At 40.3% G+C, this 22734-nt stretch overlaps 1 protein-coding gene across 21 annotated transcripts in view; it reads left to right on the top strand.

Moving 5' to 3' along the window:
* The window catches only part of Patronin (calmodulin-regulated spectrin-associated protein patronin), a 120664-nt gene that overhangs the window by 1910 nt on the left and 96020 nt on the right, over window positions 1-22734 (top strand). Inside the window, exon 1 of one of the 21 annotated variants that reach the window (XM_074139116.1) lies at window positions 1506-1913. The exons of 19 other annotated variants lie outside the window; for them this stretch is intronic. In XM_074139116.1, the coding sequence (XP_073995217.1) occupies window positions 1812-1913 (102 nt within the window). In that variant the 5' untranslated portion in view covers window positions 1506-1811. Of the gene's footprint in view, window positions 1-1505; window positions 1914-15970; window positions 16746-22734 lie in introns of those variants that run through there. One more of the 21 variants, XM_074139118.1, reaches the window with a different exon arrangement.

Below are 22734 nucleotides of genomic sequence, written 5' to 3'. Positions count from 1 at the left end.
CTAGCTTCAAATAATCAAAGTTCATGATTGCCACGTTAAACTGTTTACTTATTTAAATAGTTCAAATCATCTGAGCACATCATACGATCGGCCGCTACAATTATCCTCCGGGCCCGATATTTTTTAAAATAAGAATACATCAGATTTCAATCAATAGATATTGTAAAATATTATTATACTAGTATGAACAGATACTTTTGAACCTTCTAAATTTAAGTTTTCACCTGAAATTGCTTTTATACGCCTAAAAATTCATACTTTTCGTTAAGTTCGTTGGGTTGTCGATGCTAACTAAAGTTCAGTCTCGAAAGTTAGGATTTTGAGGCTTTCTCAGGTTCCTGGTTGGATTCCTTTCTGAACTTTATAGTTTCCGGAAATCTCTCTACGCAATGAACTTTAGAAATGTTTATTGCCAATTGTTTGAGAAGGAAGTGATTACTCTTATTGATCCTCTGACTGATTAGGGATGTTCATGGTCTTTTGGTCAGGTAGTTGTATTGAAGTATTTATTAGGGTGTATCCCTCCCATAAGTTTGCTCTTAATTTGGGTATCCTAGTACTTACAAAATTAAATACAGATACATTATTTTATTTCCCAGACTCCAAAATAAATCTAAACTGTAATGTTTTATTTGTCCAGAAAATTGTATTTTAAGTTTTCCTGTTAGAAGGTAGTGGTTAGGCTTTCCTGTAACCTGAATTATCACAAACAGGATGTTCATACGTGAAGATCAATTACTTTTATTTGAAACACATTTCTTTTCAATTCTTATTTTAAGAAGATTCCTGTGGGGCGAGGAAACGTTAAGCGTCTTCTCTGCAGTACCGTTTCAATGCGGTTCTGATTCTTGTGTAATAGTTATGTACATGAAATGTGTAACCATAAATTCCGAGTCGAAAGAATAACTGTTCGCTGTAAGTTTTCGTTTCGCACTGTAGTCAGCCATTAAAAATTAGTGAGAGGCGGAAATAATAAGTAAAGTCGTAATCTTTACTAGAGTGATTACTAAACCTCTGATGATGAGAAGGGAAAAAATCCAATATTGATTATGTTAGGATCCTGTAGGAATTGTGGATGTCATGCTTCCTGAAAACAGCGCCTCTGATACTTGACATTGCCGGCAACTATCATAAATGTACAGATTACAAATTTCGAGAAAGTGTAATGTGAGTTTTTACAACAAATTATTCTTGAACATTGAAATGTAGAACACACATCGATCTAGCGGACAGTTTTACGACGACACCTCTTTTGCCATTGTGCGATGGAGATTTTTTTTTTGTTTTGTACGTTTTCCTTTTTAAATTGGCCCAACTTCCCACCTAGTGTTTAATGTGTTCCTACGTAATTTTTTTTCTGGAATAGAGCAAAAACATGACCTTGTTGTTTGGGCTTAGAGCAGTAATATGTAAGAATGTAATGCGTTTGGTGGTGGTGGGGGGCTAGCATAAGTGTTTCTTCCCCTACTCCATGTTATAATCTGATTTGTATCGTGAAATCTTCAGTATTAGATCTACCTTCGAAAGGGACGTAGCGTTGTTTGGGAATAAGTTCGTCAGTGTGTATTTTTTGGTTTTTAATTGTTTAAAAAGGGAAACAAATGCTCCAATGTTTGCTCCCACATGTAACCCTTCAAACAAATCCTTTTACAAATTTTGACTCCTGTTTTTTTGTGTTTTGTCTTTGGTTTTCCCCTGAATACTAATTATTTTGGGGCAAACAGTTTTACTTATCTTTTTTTCTTTTTGTTTTACTTGTAATGCTTGTTCAATAAGTGAGCAGTGTGTATTAGTCGAACAAGTGCCCGTGTATGCAAATAAAGACAATGGTTCTACGTTTGACAACTATACTACAGACTCCATCACCTAGACGACTTGAGGATAAATCTGTTGATCCTGATTTAATTTCACCGGTAAGTTTTCTTCACTGGTTGGTTTTAAGGGATGATTTTATGAATTTGTTATTTTTAGGTTGTTTCAAAAAAAAGGAAGATGGCGGCTTGCGTGGGAAATTTTATTTTTCCTTTCTCTCACTAGGAAAGAGGAAGTACACAGTGACAAAGTTTCTATTTTGGGATTTTACCGGAAGTACCCGTTTTGATGTCCGAAATGGTGAATAGGAAGTTATCACTCTATCTCTCACTCAGAATGTCTCAAGTTAGATAATTGGGATTAGGGCCATAACAGCCCTTACAACAGGATAAGACCGGACATTACCAAAACAAAATGGCAATTTAGAGGAAATATTCTCAACTACTTCCCAAGATGTACTTTTAATCGATTTTTCCTGTGTAATCGTTATAGATCGACACCCGAGCGACTACTACATCGAGTTTACAGGAAATACGTTGTTTTTCAAGAAAATTGTAAAGCACATTTAGTTCAGTAGAATGATTCTTTCGCTTGATCGATCAACACCCAGAACCTTATAATGGCATCCTTCGATTTTAGCTGAGCGAAATATGAAATTTCAACTTTTGGCGAAGTTTCGTTTGAGTAAAGGTCGATACTTAAGGATGCAGAGCAGTCCATAAAAACCATTTCTTCGCGGTCACAGAGGATTTCAAACATTTGAAAATTAGCCCCATTATAAATACCTCCTCGTCAATACCCTACCGTGTTCTCAGAACAGAACAGGAAGGGAAGTCAGTTGTTTGAGCTGCGTCTATTCATTTACACCTACAAGCGGGCAGCATTGTTACCGTTAGAGCGGTTCATCTCCCTTGACTAGAGGAGAGAAGAATGCGGCGGAAGAAGTATGTACAGTGTGCTGCGGAGGCTGCGTGAAATTGAAGACCGCGATGAGAGTAGCAGAATTCTTGCTTCTGGCCAACTTTTCCTTTACATCTCTGGTGACGACAGAACATTCCCGGCTAACAATGGATTTGGGGCCCGTGACCAATCCGCCGCAGCCTGCATCCGCGCATTCATCCAGGAGCTGGCTGGCTTTCCAACACCCTCTCGCCAAGTAAAGCGCAACAGCTAGGCTTTACCGTACAAATTTGGGAGTTTTAACTGAAATGCGTCTTTACAAGGAAGCGTTCGCACTTGAATTTAGCCACACAATCAATCACGCACACACGTACAAACATAGGCTGTATATTAGAAAAACAATATGGCACTCTAGAGGGAATCGTGCTGAATATCAAATTTCAATTCTCTGAGATTTCGTTTTTTTTTTTTTTTAGACTCACAAAGTCACAAACCAATCGCTTTTTGGTACTCAAGGGAAAATCTGAACAGAACAGTCTGTTGTCTAATAGAAAAGTTCAAATTTAATATATCCTTCAGGAGTTTGCCGACATTACAAGGGAATACGACGCGAATAGAAGTATTGAATTCGGAAATACTGTCTTAATAAACAAAAGATCCTTTTCTGCAGCCCACGATTCAATAAAGCATCACTGCCGAATGTAGGGCCTGATAATGGTACAGAAGATAGCAGTCACAGCAAGTGACGTACATATTTTCCTGCAGAGACTTGTCTAGTTTGTGCAGTCTGTCGACTTAACTTTCTTTCTCATCATGGTAATCGTCTTAACCGAGACGCACATTCTTCACGCGGTCCTTTCACTTCCAGAAGATTTATTGCGCATTGTGTTCCTAGGTCGTTGTTTTATCCACAAACTATATTATTATTGTTCCTAATTTGGTTTTGAATATTTTTTTTCCCATTAACAGGAAAAAATCACTTATTATTAAGTGGTCACAGAATTAAAATATTTTCAGTTTTATTGACACGAACAAAAAACAAAGATTTTTGTGAACGATTACCCAACTTTCTGTTCCTACCATTCTCGAGTTGCTGGTTAATTCGAACATTTTATCACAACTCAAAACAGATTTTCCGGGAAAAATGATTTAAAATGAAAATTATAGACCAACATGATTGTGTTTATGGAAAATTTAAAGGAAATCGTAGCAGCCATTTAGAGCGAGAAATTCTTGAAGAAGTGTCAAAGTTCATTTTGGTAAAATGGCACTTTCGGTGAAAGAATTCTGTCGCAAGGACGTCGACTGCCTGCTGTTACAGGTTGTGGACCAGGAACAAGAATTGCCATTCATGTTGTTGTAACTTCATTAAAGAATCAATCTATTGTTTAGGTCCATGCCTCGCGAAGGTCCAAATCTTAATGGTTCAGCTTCCTGTGGTTTTCCATTTTCTGAGATAGTTCGCCTGCACACAAAGACACACCGAGGGAGAGGGGCTCAGCGGATCTCTAAGAACGGTTGTTTCCGCTTAAAACTTGAAAATCGCAATACTTTCTGTACTCTCTCGAAATTCGGACAGAAAGTGACACCATTTAGTAAGGTAGAATTTCAAATTCCATCGTGTCACCACCAATCAGTAATCGGGAATAGCTTTTATTATTTTGATAAGAAACGAAACAACACTGTATTCAGTACCGTGATACACAGCTGTGATACGACACGCCCAATGGTAACGAGTGAATACATGGTTTTATTACAGTTTAGAAAGTACTATGTCTGAAGTGAAAATAGATTATTAAATTTAAAATTAGCGCACAGTGCGCATGCCTTGCAGTAGAACATATGGAGAAGTGGCACAAGTACAGTCAGAATATTGTGCGGCATGTAGACATATTGAATGGCGGAAGAATTCTGTCGCAAGGACGACGACTGCCTGCTGTTACAGGTTGTGGACCAGGAACAAGAATTACCTTCAGGTTGTTTAACTTTATTAAAGAATCAATCTATTGTTCAGGTCCACGCCACGTGTTATTAATTTGTCTCGCCTAAAGTTAGCTAAATATTTTACTGGAACACAATAAGCTTTATTAGGTTGTTCTAGAGAAAGACTGTTTTCGATTCACTCTCAGCACCGATCCATCGTTTTTGGGGAGTCTTGGGGTGGGGAGTAGCTTTAAAGCTGTCTACTACGACCTAAAAGATTTTTGTGGCTTTCGATGTATGGTGTGCGGTAAGGGTCCATGAAGTCAGTGTAGCCTTTAAACAGTACTTCCAGATTTTCTCTGAAAGCATTTTGCCAACTTGATCTTACGCGACTTGAAGTGTTGGAGGAGAGAGAGAGGTTGGCATGCATGGTATGATGCGCTTGGGAGACTGCACTCCGTTAATAAGAAGCCTGAAAAAGCTTAATGAGTTCCCCAAGTCATTCATGCATGACTACATTGTGAAGTTTACTGTGATGACCCAGACGATAGTTGGGCGCGTGAGTGGTAATGCAGAGAAGCCTGAAGCAGCACACTCTACAGTGCAATGTCTAAAACTAGTCTGACTTTTACATTCCTCGGTGTTCTGATGGTAATCTGCTCTCTCATTACATCTCCGGTTACCGATGATAGTAGACCACCACCTGGGCGATTTGATGTTAGCTCTCACTTGTTGCACTCATATCACCGTTGCGTATCATTTAAGCCACAGTTGTGATTTTCCTCTCAAAGCGAGACCTGGTCGCCTTTTTGGCCCAAAATGAAGTAATTCGATTGCACAGTACTCCGAGCGGTGTCCAAACTCGTACACTTCTCTCGTGACGTTGCGTCTGTCGCTTTTGTCCCAACTTTTGCTCTACATTGCCTGCATTTAGTTTTCCTTATGCTGACTCATACGAACGACTGACCGATTGACGGACAAACATGCAGACTAATTTGAGGAAAAACTCCTTTTCGTATTTCGGGTACCTCAAAATGTTTATTTCCGCTGAAAAAAACTCGCACGACTTTTTATTACTGATATTCTCAAGGTTCGATCTCATGGATTACTCTCTCGACTTTATGCTTCATGTTCGGCGACGGGGGGATATCTGTATGTGTCTAGTTAAAATCTGCTGCCGGATGAGGGAAAGTTAAGAATAGTTTTGAGCAAAAACGACAATTTTTGAGGTGGGGGTAAACATACGAGGTGAATGGGTTGAGGCAAACCATCAGATCATTCATATAATTGGAATGATTGTGGGCAGTGGAGGCGTGGTAGGGGACTCTATCGGTGGCGGGGGGTAGTGGAGGGTGTGACAAACCCACGCACGCACCCACACCCAGCTGTTGGTGCGCGCTCGTTTGTCCGTCACCTCTAACCACATGTGCTACAGCTGGATTCCATTCCTCAGAGTAGTTTCCATCAAGGTCTGAGTATAGTTCTGCACACTGCTGTGGTGACGAAGAACCAACTTTGGTGAAGGTGCTCTCACCGTACGTTCCACCTCTTCTTCTGGAAATTCTTCAGTCCCTCCGGCGAAAAAGTTGCAAATCAGCCATCCCGGGGGCCATTAGAGCAAGTTGGACACCAATTTCGCTTTCATCCACTTTAATTAAAGTTATTTTTCTCTCACCTTGTCAATGCATCCGATTATCTCTCTTATTAATTGTTAGACAGTGGTGTAGCATTGCTATTTTATCTGGGTAGGCTTTACTTGGTGACTCTTTGATTGTTATAAAGTCAAATATTCTGAAGCTAACTTATGCATTCACAGTTGTTTTTCATAGCAGAATTTCCGGCGTAAAAAATGACTTCATCACAGACTGACTTTATAAAGTAAGAGAAACAAGGTTTACCTAGAGGGCTTCAATGAAGGGCTTACTACTACCCTAAGTTTAGTTTAGGAAGTTCAATTTTCAATCTCCGTTTTGTTCCCAAGTATCATTCAAACTAACGTTATTAAGCCATTTTGTCCTAAGTTTAGAGTTGGTCATCTGAATTATTGAAACGTTTTGAGAAAAGTATTAATATTATTCTCCCGGAAAAACCTGCGACTCCCTACATTGGGAAAAACAGTCTCGCTTTGAGTAGATATTATGGAGACGGTGTTCGAAAGTGAAGAAATGTGATTACGCCACGCACAGTGACAGCTGTCCTTTATTTGGCGACCAGATCGAGTGTTGCCAGTTAGAGTGTGGAATAATTAATTGATTTGTGACAACAAAGTGACATGTGATATTACGTAGGGCGTGGTGACGAGGGGAATGGGGTAATTATTTGGTGAAGGATGGACAGGTGTTTGTGCTGATATTGGCAGAATGAGGAGGAGGTGGAGGGGGTCATGGCCTGTTGGTGGCACAGGCCAAAACGCCTGGGTGTTGTAATGGCATGTCCTTCAGAATCGGCCCACTCTTTGCTTTCTGTAGGGGTGACCTGGAGAGATTGTCCTCTCCAGCCAATCTTCTGCGACTTACCTTCCAGGGTGTTATCGTGCTCAGCATGGGTCGCAGGATGCATGATCTATCCTCATTAGAAGTAAAATAGTGATCATGCGCCAAAATTTGCAGTACTAAGCATTCCACCAATAATAAATGGTTGCAGTCGAATAATGGAATCGATTATTTTTCCTTTCCCTTACTCTTACTGAAGTAAGAGAAGTTATTGTAAATTTGAGGATTTTCTATTGAGCGTTTCCGCCGGAAGTACCCATTTTGAGGTCCCCTGAGTCCGAAAAATGTTGTAAACATTTTGTGTGTGTGTGTGTCCTAGATTTTCTTTAAACTTGTTGAATGGAAAACTCGATTAGGGAGACGAGCAGATGCCATTACCTCTAGTCTTATCTCTAGTGTAGTTGCCGCGTAGTTACGTGGTTAAAATGGAGGAAAATTCCTAAAAAGGAAGTATCTTTATGTTCAGCATTTCCGTCTCATGTTTGTGAGGAGCCTAGTTCCGGTCTCGTATTTTATAGAAGCAATGCAATCTTACGGAGAAATGTTTTTATTTATGAGTTCATCAAAGACGCCGGCATATTTGTGGTTGAGAATTTAGTTGACGAGCTAAAGATGTTTTCCTATTTGTCAAATTGTCGAGAGTGACATGCCTGGAGGTAACTAGATGCCAGCTGACATATTATCATGTTAACCGTGATATTTTACAAGGATTCCTTTGCTTCTTGTATATTTTGAGCAATTTCAAGTATGTAACCATATCAACTGATATGCTAAAGTGACTTTTTAAATTTTATTTTGGTAATGACTATTTCTTACTCTGTGTAAAGAGTATGTATGCAATCGTGTTTTCGATTTGAGTTCTTAATTGGAAGTTTCTCTGGACCAGGAAATGAAATCTAGTGCGCCTACTCAGATAACAGTCTTTTTTTTTTTCTGAGGCAAACATTATGTCAAAGAATTCCTTCTTAGAAAATCTGTTTTCATGAAAAGATTTTTTAAACAAAGCAGAGGGTCCTTAGTACCATCAGAATCTCTGACTGGTTTTCAATTTTACGGAACATGCGCTGCGAAAGTTTGGTGTTTACATTAAAACGAATTTAAATCAAATTCAAACTGATTTGTAATCAATCAGAAACATTAGAGAACAAAATTATTTAATAACAGTTGGCGGACATGCGCAGTCTGCTTGCTGTAGGAAGGTTTCAATAAGAAAAAAAAAAGTTCTTCAAAATTGGTCACGCATGCGCAGAGTAATTAAAGTGTACCAACACAACTTGCAATTCAAATTAGTACAGGGATCGCGCATGCGCGCTACAAACCAATTGACAGCTGATCACCAATTTTCCTCAAGCTATAGATCTGATGTTTATGCTCACATTATTTTCTTCAAATTTGGAATTTGAGCAAAATTTAAATTCAAAATAAAAAAAAATTGTGGGCCGAGAATTAAGAGAAACTAAAATATGGCCACCAACATGTTGTAGTTGGTCCCTTTTTACGCTTGCAGAGAGTCAATATGAGTTCTACTTTCATACGTTAGAAATACACGTTTTAGTTTGTTCAATGACCATTATAATTCGAGAGTTTACTATCCACGTTTAATGTCCACTTCGTGAGCTATAAAGCGTAAAAATAAAATTGCTCTCTTGTGTCGGTATTTTTGGTTGATGAATATTACTAAGTTGGTGTTAGTCTTAAAAAGGTACTGCTGAGGTTATAATGTGCGCGCGCATCGTAGAAGGTTAGATTAGTGCGGAAGGTTACAGTACTGCATTGTTCCCAAGTATACGTATTATAGTGTGGTAAGATAGTGATTGTGTGAAGGTTGTATTATTTAGAATAGTAAAACTATTGTGGATCTTATAGCTCGCCACACCATAATGCGTCCATGATCTCCTTTTTTACTGCTTTTCTTAAATTTATCTGTGGATGATTTAGTCAGCAGAGTTTTTTTTTTTCTTTTGAATTTGTTTTTTAGATCTATATATCGCTGGTGTACACCGTTAGCAGATTTCTCATAGTTCACGTCTTGAATTCGTGGTTCAGTAAAGGGCAAGCAACGAATTGCGTGCGTTCAAACTTGCTTCCTGCGACTTGTACAGACAAGGAATTTAAGGGCGGGCAAGCCGTATTCCCAAGGATTTACGTTATTCTCGTAAATTTCAGAGACGTTTTCTATTTTATTTTTGTAAAATTTCTAAAAATTATTTTATTTTTAATTTCAACGGGAAAGTATCTTAATTTTTGAAATAATAACTGAACTGGAGGGAAGGGATTAGCTATGCGGTTAGCGAATTGGATTCCCACGCGGAGGTCTCGGGTTCGAATCCAGCTGTTGGCCCTTAGATTTTCTCTTCCTAGAAGCTTTTTACAGCTCTCACTGACCTGGTGATGGACAGTGTTGTCTGTAACGAGAGAACATTGTCCAGAGACCGTACAGTGCACTGAAAAAAGCTCCGGGCGCCCAATAACCTTAGATGTTGACACACCTCAAATCATTTTTGAAAAAACGGAACTGACGTCAAACTCACAAGACGTTCTCTTCCTGAAATTCTCAAGGTGTAGCAAATTTTTTTATCAAACGTTAAATTTTAATAATTAATTATTACTAAATATTGAGATAGTAAGATTGTACATTATCCCAAAATGTCACTTTTAGGCCTGCCTCAGAAAAAGTATTCAAATAAAAAGTTACTGATGATGATTGAAGTTCAGAAGAAATCGTGGAGGGCGTGGAAGGACAAAGAAATAGATCTAAGCGAAGTGAAAAATTCGTTAAGAAAGTTATATTTCCGGTAGCCTGATTCTCATTGATTTTTTTTTTCTTGGCAACGCATTTTACACTTTGTGTAGACACAAAAACTTACTGGAAGCCCCCTCACCGGAAGTGCGTTTAATCTGTTCTCATTAAAACACGTTTTGGAGTCCAATTTGGGTAACATGTGTATAAAAAAAAATACAAAAGGAAATAGTAGAAATCCTTTCCGAGAAAATCTAAAAAGAAAAATCTTTTCAGTGAAAAGTAATGTTCCGCTTTTGGGAATTGAGGCTCTAAGTCAGCACCAAGTCCCTTGGGGGAAGCCAATCTAAGTCAGCGCCAAGACCCTAGGCGGAACTCAATCTAAGTCAGCCCCAAGTCCCTTGGCTGAACCAAATCTAAGTCAGCGCCAAGTCCCTGGCGGAACCCCGTCTAAGTCAGTGCCAAGTCCCTTGGTGGAACCCAATCTAAGTCAGCGCGAAGACCTTTGGCGGAACCCAATCTAAGTCAGCGCCAAGTCCCGGACGGAAACCAATTTAAGTCGAGAGGTATCACTTTTCCAGCTGCTTTTCCTCTGTTTAGGTTGTGGTCACACACCCCCACCATTTCCTAAAAGCCATTTTTTTTGTTTTCTAATTAAGAAAAAAGAAATCCATTTACTTAATAAAAAAACTATGCACTTTTACTGTACGTCCTTTTACTATTTCTGTGTACGTCTCCAAATGCTTTTCAATATAGCTCGACCTTTTAAGTTCAGGAACAGAGAAAAGGGACGTTGCCTTCACAGTGTGCGCAGTCCTCTAGGTTGTAGTTTTTACATTTAGCCACCACCTCCTCCACCAGAGTGTGGGGTTTGTGCCCTTTATGGACTCTAGAGGATGGAATGGATATACATTATGGGGGTGCCAAACCCTCATCCGGGTCTAGAGGTGGAAGCACCCCCCCCCCCGGTTCACCACCATTTTGGTGCCATTCATCCTGCATTCTCCCCCCCCCCCCCACCGTCTCCGCTAGAACATTATTAACTTGGCCCATACACTCTACTAGGGGCAGCACGAGTTCTCAAATCAGGCAGGATGTACGTAGATCTGTAAATTATTACGGCTCGATATTGACTTGCCCAAAATTCATAGGAAACTATGGTTACCAAGAGCTGTGTGTGTCCAGACCTTTGTTCTCGCTATTAGATTCTATAAATCCTACGAGAAGACATTATAGTATACTTTAGGAGAGGAAGCGCTGCGTCCTTATATCCTTACTTCCCAAGTGTGGTCCACATATTGTTGGAATTTCATTTACTGCTTGCTATTGGTTCCTCGCAAAATGAATGCTCATATTATTTCCTCGGATACCAGGTAGAGGAAGTTGACAGACTGGTTCGAAATTGAGTTGTCAACCGGAAGAAGTGGTTGACTTTCAAAAATATTGGACACGATAGCAGTGAACTTCCGACCAAAGCACCGCCTGGAAAACTTGACGCAGCTGTAGAGCTGTAGAGTGAATTTCACTTTCTTGCAGGAAATATCCAAGCCCAGGGGACTCCCTTGAGGCGCAAGGCTTTTTTGCTGGGCTCACCTCTGACCTCACAGGCTATTCGGTCGGGCTCCTCAGTTCTCAGTAATCAATCAATACTTTGTGATTGTGAAGAAGATTTTGCAACTGGGTAGCGTTCGAAAGTTATAAACAAAAAGAAAAAAAAATATATTCAAAAGCCTTTTTTTTTTAAGTCAGGTAATATTCCGTTATGGTACGTGCACCTTCTCCTGAACAGGTTCTCAAGAGGGATTTAAGGTAGTAACCGGTTCCTCTCTCTCTGTTTCTAGATTTCAGTGGTCAGTTGTGGGAGAGAGATGAAGCAAAGGTTTGGTACATGAGGAGGAAGTGGAGGCTCCGAGGTCAGCCCGGTGTCCAGCTTCAATTAACCGCTCGCCTCTACTTCGTGACGTTCGTCCATCTCTGATGATTGAAATCTACACCATACAACTTGTTTTACCGTCCAAACTAATCTCCATCAGCCGATCTTACTTCCTGTTACTATTCCAATTTTTGCAAACATTTTTTCAACGGAAATAGAGTTTTCAGTTTTTCCCTCCAAATCTGGTGAGAGCCCTCACACGACTTCCTCTCTCCACGTAATTAAATTTCCTCGAAAATTTCTAATTTTTAAATGATTAGATTACTTCAATATTGTACTTGTTCACTTTGGAGGTTTCGAGTAAAAATTCACGTCACTTCCGTCAGCACTAACTCACAAAAAGATTTTTCCTGCAAAAAAAAAGTTTTCCAAATCGTGGTTCTTAAGTGGAAAATCACTTCTAAAATAACAGGAAATGATTTTGGTCCAAGATCTCCCTAAAATGGTGATAAATAAATAATAAAGTTCTGAACTGTATTTATCTGAAGGTTATTTTCAAGACTTCCGGTCAAGGCTGGGAAAACTGATTTTCTATGGCCTCCAAAACAAAATACCCCTCAAGAAACTAGTTTCACCTTGTACCACTGCTATGGGATCATATTGTGGTAGCCTTGTATTGTTCTCTTCTTTAATTCCTTTATTTTTTATGGAAATTTAGTTGATGGAGTGAGAGACAAAAATCGAGGCGGAAATCCACTTCCTCTCACCCTGATGATTAAGTCATTTCGCAGCATCTCTCCGGATTTCCCCCAAAAAGTAGTCGCCAGTTAAAATTGTGCTCAGCTCTTTCTGTTTCTGGATGGAAAATGCCATAAATACTCTGCGACTAGTCCTGAGATGCTTAAAATAGCCAAGTCCTTTAAGGAGGTCACTCGCTACCCTTCTCATTCGAGGGACGCCCATAAACACTGGCCGATCTCTTGTCAGTTGTGACCATAAACAGAATGGACTGCAGAGTAACGTAATGTAAAGTAATCGCCTATTTTTTTCAGGTGGGCTTTACGTTCAACTACCAATTAGGTGTCACGACTTCCTGTTATTACTAGACCGGAAATTATGGAAAACGAGACACTTTATAGAAAATCTAGTTCGCCCATTTTTGCCTGCCATAACCCATAATCGAATTTTCGAATCGTGAAAAATGTTAAAAAAAATGGAAATTACAGATCTGGGATTAGACTTTTGAGTCAGCAAGTTTAAGGAAAACGGGCGCACATCAAAAAATGCGTTCAATGATTGTGGTAGTTCCGGTTGAGCGACTATTTCAGCATCCTCTGGTGTTGTTCTGCTTTACTTCATTAGAGGGTTGGTGTGTCTTCTGCTTTGTCTCCTCATGGACTGAAATGTGGTGGAATCACACACAGACCGAACACATTCAGTCCATGAACAGACAAGACAGAAGACACACCAACCCTCTAATGATGTAATATAGTACATTGTCAATTAGCCCTGAAGATGACCTAGTCCCTAGGTCGAAAGCTCGGCATAATAAAAATATATCAATGACTGAAACTGGCAGTTATTTGTTTCATCCTATTGAAACTATGATTCAGTCACCAAAAATAATGAACATTAAATTTTAACTTTGTTGTTACAAATAATGACATACAGATGGATACGCAGACATCAGAATTAACATTTCTGATGAACTGTCTAAACTGCAAAATCTGCCACGATAAGAATTCCTCCTCTTTTCTCGTGCTGGGAAAGTGAAAAGTTGAAAAAAGCCAATTTCACTGGACTGTGTAACAGACCAAACAGGAGCTAAGTTGAGGCACCGGTCGAGGCTAGGATGACATGTGTGTTACGGGCGGAGGGGATGGGGGAGGTTACTGCAGCCCTTCCAGCGAGGGGCTGGAACCTTGCTTTGACCCAGTTCTTCCGTCTATCTTGCCGTAGGGGCTGAATCAATTTCCTCTAGTCTAAGTACAACTCTACACGCAACACCTCTCTTCTTAGCCTTCTTCAGGAATTTTTTTATATACACTGCCAACATTATCGAGAAAATTTTCTTTAAAGAAAGAAAAGTGCGTAGACAATTGCGCCATTTCTCCGCACTACGATCTTTACAGCTGTTAGTGGACATTCTTTATGTGTTCTTGCCGAGTTGTAATTGTAGCAACACACTTGGTTCACTGTAAGAGAATGGAGGTGGTAAAAGACACCTGAACGCCAAGACACTTGATCCGCCAAGACACCTGATCGATAGTTGGACGTAAAGGCTCGCCCGAAATAATAAGCGTTTTAAGTAATATTGAACAGGTGACAGCTCCTTAAATTGCGCCGAAATGTTACTTCAGTGAAAAGCCCAACCACCCCCTTCCGTCTAATAGAATTTCCCTGGAAAATTGTTCCAAATAGAAGTTCCAGAATTACTAACGTGCTGGAAGTAAGCCTAGTTTTTAAAGACAATTAGAAGAAAAAAAACACCAGATTTGTGTTGTTTAAATTGATGACGACGTTGCCATGGTTACCGTTCACTAGTGTTAGTGCGATGAGATGGCTGGCCAGCTGTTCTAATTTGACAAATTGGGTAGGCTCCTATCTAGGTCACCATGACAATACCCACATCGCCCAAGTAAGAATGTAATGGTGGCGTGTGTGGTGGTAAAAAAAGGTTAACAATTTCTTATTGCGTCTACTTAGTGGGCGAGATTATTAAAGAAAGAGGTCTGGGCTGTGTTGGTTAATAAGAAGTTGTTAATGTAGTTCAATGATGTCCTTGGAGGATATTAATGGCAGGAGGTGGCTGTTGGCTTGTCCATCTCCACATTGTTAGTTCTGTGACAGCCTCTGTAACATTACTTCCAGATTCACTTAGTATGGATCTAATTTCTTGATTAGATTAGTTTATTGGAAGGTTGGCCAGAAAGCTTACAACGAGACCCAGAGGATCATTGGAGCATCCCCAGCAGTCCTGTCTGAGTGTGTTGAGAGTGCTTCTGGACTAAATAAGAAAGCATAGGTTCATCTTCCTGGAAGACGAACCCTTAGTGAAACTAGACCTTCACACTGGCACTAAACGCCGTTCCTGTTAGAGTCTATACAGGCTGTCTTCTTCCAGACGCATACGACATTTGAAAATGTCTAAGATCATCCTAGTGGCCGCCCAGCATTGCTGGAGTAGTGACGCAGTAAGTTTAGGGCCAGTAGCTGTTAATTTATTGTTTTTTTTCTTTAATGATTTAAGGCGCGTCAACATCTTAGGTTATTGGCCCCCGGAGCTTTTTTTCAGTGCACTGCTGGCCTCCGGACAGTGTTCTCTCGTTACAGACAACACTGTCCGTCACCACACTGTAAGAAGCACCTAGGAAGAGAAAATCTAAGGTTCAGCAGCTGAATTCGAATCCGGGTCCTCCGCGTAGGAATCTAATTGTTTTAACTTAAGGCGCGTCAACATCTTAGGTTATTGGCCCCCGGAGCTTTTTTTCAGTGCACTGCTGGCCTCCGGACAGTGTTCTCTCGTTACAGACAACACTGTCCGTCACCACACTGTAAGAAGCACCTAGGAAGAGAAAATCTAAGGTTCAGCAGCTGAATTCGAATCCGGGTCCTCCGCGTAGGAATCTAATTGTTTTAACTTAAGGCGCGTCAACATTCTAAGGAGCATTTTTGTCAGTGTACCACCGATTTACGGACGATGTTCTATCGTTACAGACAAAGCTGCACATCACCGGACTTAGTGAGCTCTAAGAAGCTCCTAGGAATAGAAAACCTATGGTTGGATAGCTGGGTTCGAACCAGTACACTAACCGCCGAGCTAATGCCTTCTCTACTAGCTGCTAATCAAGTTTTTTTTGGCATCCACCTTCTGATGGCCTCACAGATACAAGCATTTTGCGACGAGAAATGGGCAGGATCCTGGTCCGTTCTGCCTAAGCCAGTCCGCCACCTCAAAGAAAGTCGAGTCCATTGTTGACTCGACGATTCCATTCTCTGAGACCATTAATCCTGATACACAATTAGAGCTCCAGTTAGTTCTGTGGCTCCTGCCCTCTGTAGCAGCATGGCCAAGCCACAATTGCTTTAGAATTGGTTTGTTACAGAGAGTAGTCGACAGTATTGCTTTTCTATTTACTTTGAACATTGTTTCCATTGGCGCCCATTATTTGTTGCAGGATATTTGGCTAAAACAAGGTTGTTGTATCAGTTTAGAATGGTTCCAAGCTAGTGCTGTCCGTAGTCTACCTTTGTTACCATGCGGCTGTGAGTGTTAATGTAGATTGTTCTCGCGGCATTGATATGTACCAACTTGGCTTTGAACGCGATTAATATTCGATAGAAAGTACCATCGAATTTAGACCTTCCCTATATTCGATTAATGAATGTTGGAATTCCTAATGGAGTTCCACTTCAGTGAGATTACAGTATCTTACAGTTCATGATTTTTTACATTTTTTTCTTTTCGTTCCAAGTAATTACACCTAATTAACGTAATTCCTTAATGATGTTTATACTTAATATTGTAACTAATTATTAAAAAAGAAAGCCGGCCAATATTTACATGTTAGGAAAATTCTGGAAGTAGAATTTTCGCCATGGATAAACCCTCCCTTCTACCTCCTCTGCACTGGCGGCGCCAAACTAGCGTGCCGCCTTCACTGTGGTGATGGTTTATGGTTAAACTCAGGGTAGCAGTGGCCAGCCAGTAAGGCGGGAGTATTGGGCGGGCGCGGCAGTCTGCTGTGTGTCTATGCACTGTCTGCCTTGTAGTTTAGTCCCATGGGGGCCATAGAGCCGTGTTCCCCACAGGTTTCCCCCACCATCTATTTGTAATTCTTTGTTAACAATAGTTATTTCATTTAAAATATTTTTTTAAAAAACAGAATTTGTACATTATTTATTTAAATAACAATTTTTTATGTATAATTGTTTCTATGTGCGCGATATTTACTCGAATTTCTGTGGGAATTACTCCAGTTTGCCTAAGCCAACATCAGCACTAGTAAGTATTCACATTGGTCGATATGTCCGGCAGTATTTCTTAGATAACATCCACTATCTTGTATGAGTTGGTATTTTGTTATATTTCACGATTCTTTTCTTTGCAGGTTAGGTATTGACGTAAAAAGAAAATACTTACTGAGTCTAGGGGCGGGTCCTGTTCTCCAGGCCACCGCAGCCAACCTAGACTCTACCATCTCCTGGATTATCTAGTAGATAGATCCACTCCTCTAGTTCCAGGATGATAGATTTATCTCAGATTCCAACCTCATAGGATAGCCATTGCTTGATTAATATCTGATTATTCTGATCGTACCTTCCGTAGCTCGCAGGACTGGCTTCGAACTTTCATCCATTATCAGGAGATAATTATCACTTAGTTTAGGGGATCTAACTTCCCATCTACACTCCTCCTTGCTGGCTGAGTGAGAGAGTCTATATGTTTAAAGATTGAGCCAAATTAAGTAAAAAAATTCAACTTTTAAGGAAAACGTGAAGATTCTTGCTGATTGGTATGTACGAGGAAAGCCAATCCACTGGGAGCATTGAGGCGTCCACTAATTACAGCATCCCCTCCACTCATTCTGGTTAATTAGCATAGTGATAGGCTATTGGGCCAAGAATGAAGGAATCATACCAGCCATTCACAGTGCCGTAACCTTCTCTTCCTTCTTTTCAGAAACCTGTACAAGCAGGCCTGAACGATCCACCGGTTTTCTTTAATCCTACAATCGACGTTCAAGATCTTTACGATCATCCAAATAGCCAGCCGTATTTAAGGCGCATAGATCACAGATTCTTCCCAACATTTCATAGGTTTTGATCACTTGCAAGGTATTGTGCAATTTCAGGGCACCTTCCGGGACCAAGCCATCCTAATGCCAAGTACCCTGCAAGAGGAAGATCTTATTTGGATTACCAGTTCCCAATCAGAATTACTCACCCTAGCCAGGAGCTAACTTCTTCGAAGTTCTTGTTCACCCGGTAAGGCTGCCTGGCCATCCGAGAAGATGATGACAGCTGGTAAATTAATTATTCCTCTGCAGCCTAATGGTGTTTGTGCCGAAAAGACTGTATCCAGCTTCCGAGTTGTTTAAATTTAGCCCCACAATCCCAACTGCTACTCCATCCTCTGCCGCCTTAGAGGCCAATCAAGGTACCCCACAAAGAGTCGTTACAAACTGGCGATGTGCGCGCTTCCAAGCCTCTTCATTTGGAACTTTGAAGGCCTTATCGAAGCCATATCTAGAAGCTGCCCTGCCAAAGTGAATTTCCCTAAATTGCAGTATTAGAAAGTGGTGCTAGTGATCACATTGTATCTATAGAAAATGCTACCTGCGTCATCACCTTTCCATATGTCGTCATACATGCTCTAATTGCTGTCAGCTGATGCTTGATTGCAACCTTTTACTTTAATTATTTTCTACGTACATTACTTACATACATACATGAACTTGGCTGCATTCTATGCAACTTTCTTTCTTTGAATGCACCATTTTCTACATAATAAATGCAGTGATAGGCAGTTTTAAATAAATTCTGCATTAAAAATTGATGCAGTTTGCATATACATTCGATTTATTTTGATTATTTTTGGTAGAAAAAGAAAGGTCTCTCTGGACATATCACGTGACTTTTCTCCGTGACCTGGTCACTTCATGGAATTCTCCTCCACTTTCCAGTTTTGTGGTGTAGACTCCAGTGAGTGGTGGCCAAATTTTTCTTACTTTCTTCTAAGTCATATAGAGGTAATGTCGTCTTGTACAGCGTTATTTCTTCCCCTTTAAGGGTACCGTGGAAGATGGTGTCTCCTTTTCCTGGCCTACTCGACAACATACTCCATTTTTTCCTGGGCAAAAAGTAGCTACACGTGGGATTCGAAGTGTAGTTTTCCCGCTTACCAATCACGCTCTTCTGGGGTTTTTATAATTATACAAAAGAGGATCAAAAAAAAAAAAATCCGAGTTCCAAGATTATTCCTCCACCGGAAGTATCAGTCCAAAGAATGGATTCTTTTTTATTTCTCTCAGGTTTTCCCCGGAAAAGGGCTCCTAATGATGTGTTCTGAACTTCCTGAACTTAGCGCGTGTACATAGAAGTGAGGAAAAGCGATTGGGGGGTAGGCTTCTTCTTCTACACTTCCTGAAAGGACCCGGGCCTCCTCAACCAGCTTTCCGGTGCCTAGATCCAGTGAGCTCTAGATCGCCATCTTCGGCACGCCCATGCTCCTCAGGTCTGCCTCCACATGATTAGAGCTACAGTCCCTGAAAGGACCCGGGCCTCCTCAGCCAGCCTTCCAGTGCCTAGATCGCCATCTTCGGTACGCCCATGTTCCTCAGGTCTACCTCCACATCATTGGAGCTACAGTCCCTGAAAGGACCCGGACCTCCTCAACCAGCCTTCCAGTGAGCTCTAGATCTCCATCTTCGGCACGCCCATGTTCCTCAGGTCTGCCTCCACATCATCGGAGCTACAGTCCCTGAAAGGACCCGGGCCTCCTCAACCACCAGCCTTCCAGTGCCTAGATCCAGTGAGCTCTAGATCGCCATCTTCGGCACGCCCATGCTCCTCAGGTCTGCCTCCACATCATCCCAGCCACCTTATACAAGGCCTCCCTCGACGACGTCGAGCCCCCTGGAGTGCCATATAGCATCTAATTGGGGGTAGGCATCCCTCTAAGTTGTTGTTGCTGTATGATGTACGTTGTTACACACTGTGAAACAATGCCTCCTCCCCTGATTGTACTCTGGTGCTTGAATCGATTAAATTGAAGAATTCTTTTCTTTTTTAGTTAAACAATAATTTTAAAGTATTTCCTTTGAAATGCACCTACATTCTTATAATCTATTATATCTAAAGTTTGGTAAAAATAACGGATGTAGATAATTAAGGTAAAAGTAATCAATAGCGACCACGTGACCTGCGAATATACTGACCAATTTTTCTTTATTTTTTTTTTATGCGCCAAGTCATCGATACAGTCAGCTGTTTCTAACTACGTCACAGGTTATCCCCTGTCTATCTTCTATAACCTCATTACAACCACCTTATCTATCCTGAACGTACATGGCCTAATTTTTTTTATTGGCCCAATTTAATCTCGCCCAATCATAAAACTCTTGTGCAAAGTAGTGCCTGTTTTTTGTTTACTTCCTTTCAACTTAAGGAGAAGGAGGTATTCTTATCTACGGATTTTTACTATTTCCTGTTTTCACCGGAAGTATTTCACTTTTGAGGTCCCTCTGTGTACGAAAAAGTGGTTTTAGCAAACAGGATGTGTTAAAAACAGGAAATTGCAGAAAGTTCAAAAATGGTTTGTCGCTCAGACGCCTCAATAAGCTCAAAATCAACCGGAAGTACCACTTACTGAAAAGCTTCGTCAGTTTTTTTGGACGATTTCCTTTAGACTTGGTGCACTAATTGTATGTATGTAGATCTGTAGCTTTTATTCTGTAGCTTTTTACACAGTTAGTTAGATTTAAGGGTGCTTCGAAGAGAGAGGGGCCTCTAACGTGCCATTTCTGTATATTGTACTCTCATACCATCTGCATAATAATAATAACAAGGATCAAAAATGGAACTAAATTTCCCAAATTTGGGGGGGGAATCTGCTGACCGGAAGTGCCTCAATTTATTGAGAAGAATTTTCCAATATTTGGAGATTTTTCCCTGTAAACCTCTACGTTCTGTACGTTGTTTGCTGAGTGGATGTTTGTAGGTCTGCAACTATTATTACACCGGAAATATTGGCGAAGGGGTTTTGGTCTGGAAATGAGAATTGAATAGTGTCCCTTTTAGCGATCCTGTCTCTATCGTACACGATGAGGGAATGAGGTTAAACCCCTGCAAGGTTACAGAATTCAGTATAATGTACGGTTTCACTCACACACACACACACACACACACATAGCATAATCTTGATAATAATTAAATATAAGGGAAGGGATTAGCTATGCGGTTAGCGTACTGGGCTCCCACGCGGAGGTCCCAGGTTCGAATCCAGCTGCTGACCCTTAGATTTTCTCTTCCTAGGAGCTTCTTACAGCAAACTGTCCGCGGTGATGGACACTGTTGTCTGTAACGAGAGAACACTGTCCAGAGGCCGGCAGTGCACTGGAAAAAGCTCTGAGTCATGTTATGTAGATGTTCTAAATCAATGAAATGCATTTAATGAGCAGAGAGCAATACATTATGGGTCACTTAACTAAAACCATTTCGATAAATGCCAATCGATATCCTGCGCCAACTATTATCATCGATAGTAGAAAGAAGTATAAACTGCAAAGTGTCCCCCCTCTCTAATAACCTTAGATGTTGACGCGCCTTAGATCATTAATAAATAAATAAATATGGCTAAAATGTTTGTGGCAGATTATTTCATGCGTAATATCGTATATGTTACGTATGTAGAGTGATGTCAACCAGTGAGATGGTATTGTATTAATAGTTTTGATGAAATTAACCTTCAAATGACTTTCATAACTTCTATTTTAAAAAAAAAACATTTTTGATGCACTCTCAAGACTTCCTCTTACTGCTACGGCATCAAGGTTCTAACACAGATTTCCTTCAAACTCTGAAAATATTTTAATTACATGTAATTCTTGTCAACAATATACAGTCTGTAACCGTACATTACCCTGAAATGTAACATTAATGGGGGAAGACCTCCCCCCCTCTGAGAATTACGCTAAAACATGTTTTCTAAAAACAAAAAATTGATCAGAGAAATATTTTAAAAAAATTAATGAATTCATGAAGCTCTCGGAAAAGCCTTTGGTTTCCAAGAAAATCACTTCAGTAAAGAAACATGGAATTCCAAGTTAAAGATTTCCACAGTTTGGTCTATATTGAGATTATCACTTCACATATCCAGGAATTGCGCTAAGAAAACTAATAATGGTCGAGAGAGACTGGTATATTCAATGTAGAAAATTTGGTTCTAGAACAGAACCCAAAAAATAACCACAAGAGTGTTTTCATTTAAAGTTGACGGAAATGCGAAGAAGTTTTTTTTAAAAAAAATAAAACTGCAGCATTAGTTAGATGCTGTGCAAACTGTAGCAAAGAGCTCTCTTGTTGAGCTGTATTCTCTAGCTGATAGGAGCTCTAGTACGTACATTGTGTTAGTTAGTAGGAGAGTAGGAGCTTTGTGATGGAGCTTTGTCTGTGTATGTGTTAGCGGGGGCCAGTCGTCTTCAAATAAAGCTTTGCACGGCCTTCTTGACAGACAGACAAACAGTTCGCTGCATACAAAATTCATGCAAATCGATTTCTCCTCCAGCAGCTCTTACTTCTACAGAGTTTCTCCCACCCTGGCTTTGCCTGGAAGTCTGCGAGTCAATCACTTTGTAGCGCACTTCCTTCTGTACTTTCTCTTTAATTTCCGTCATATTCTTCCATTTTAAAATTATGCTGGTAACACCAGACACCTGGTTGTACTAGGAATACTTTACTTTTATTAATACACACCAACCTTATGGTTTGCTAACACCGTACTTTGCATCGAAACCTAGTTTTACAGAGAAGAGTCTACACCAAACAATACGAAGTGTACAGAATAGCCTAGGAGCCATTCTCGAGGAAGTGAACTCTCCAATGAGTAAACCGCTACTTCCTTCCGGTTTAGGAATTTTTGTTGTCTTTAAACTACGAAGATTTGACCAATAATAATTACGGAATAGCCTAGGAGCCATTTTCGATAAAGTGAACTAGCCGATGAGTAAACAGCTACTTCCGGTTTAGGATTTTTTTTTGTGACTTCAAACTCCGAAGATTTGACCAATAATAATTACAGAATAGCCTAGGAGCCATTTTTGAGGAAGTGAACTCTCCAATGAGTAAACAGCTACTTCCTTCTGGTTTAGGAATTTTTGTTGTCTTTAAACTACGAAGATTTGACCAATAATAATTACGGAATAGCCTAGGAGCCATTTTCGATAAAGTGAACTAGCCGATGAGTAAACAGCTACTTCCGGTTTAGGATTTTT

Source organism: Rhodnius prolixus, unplaced genomic scaffold (genome assembly GCF_049639745.1).
Source record: "Rhodnius prolixus isolate KJV_2025 unplaced genomic scaffold, Rpr scaffold_17, whole genome shotgun sequence".
In the NCBI taxonomy this organism is placed as follows: domain Eukaryota; kingdom Metazoa; phylum Arthropoda; class Insecta; order Hemiptera; family Reduviidae; genus Rhodnius; species Rhodnius prolixus.
The sequence above is the reverse complement of the archived record's forward strand: the minus strand, read 5'-3'. Positions and strand labels throughout refer to the sequence as shown.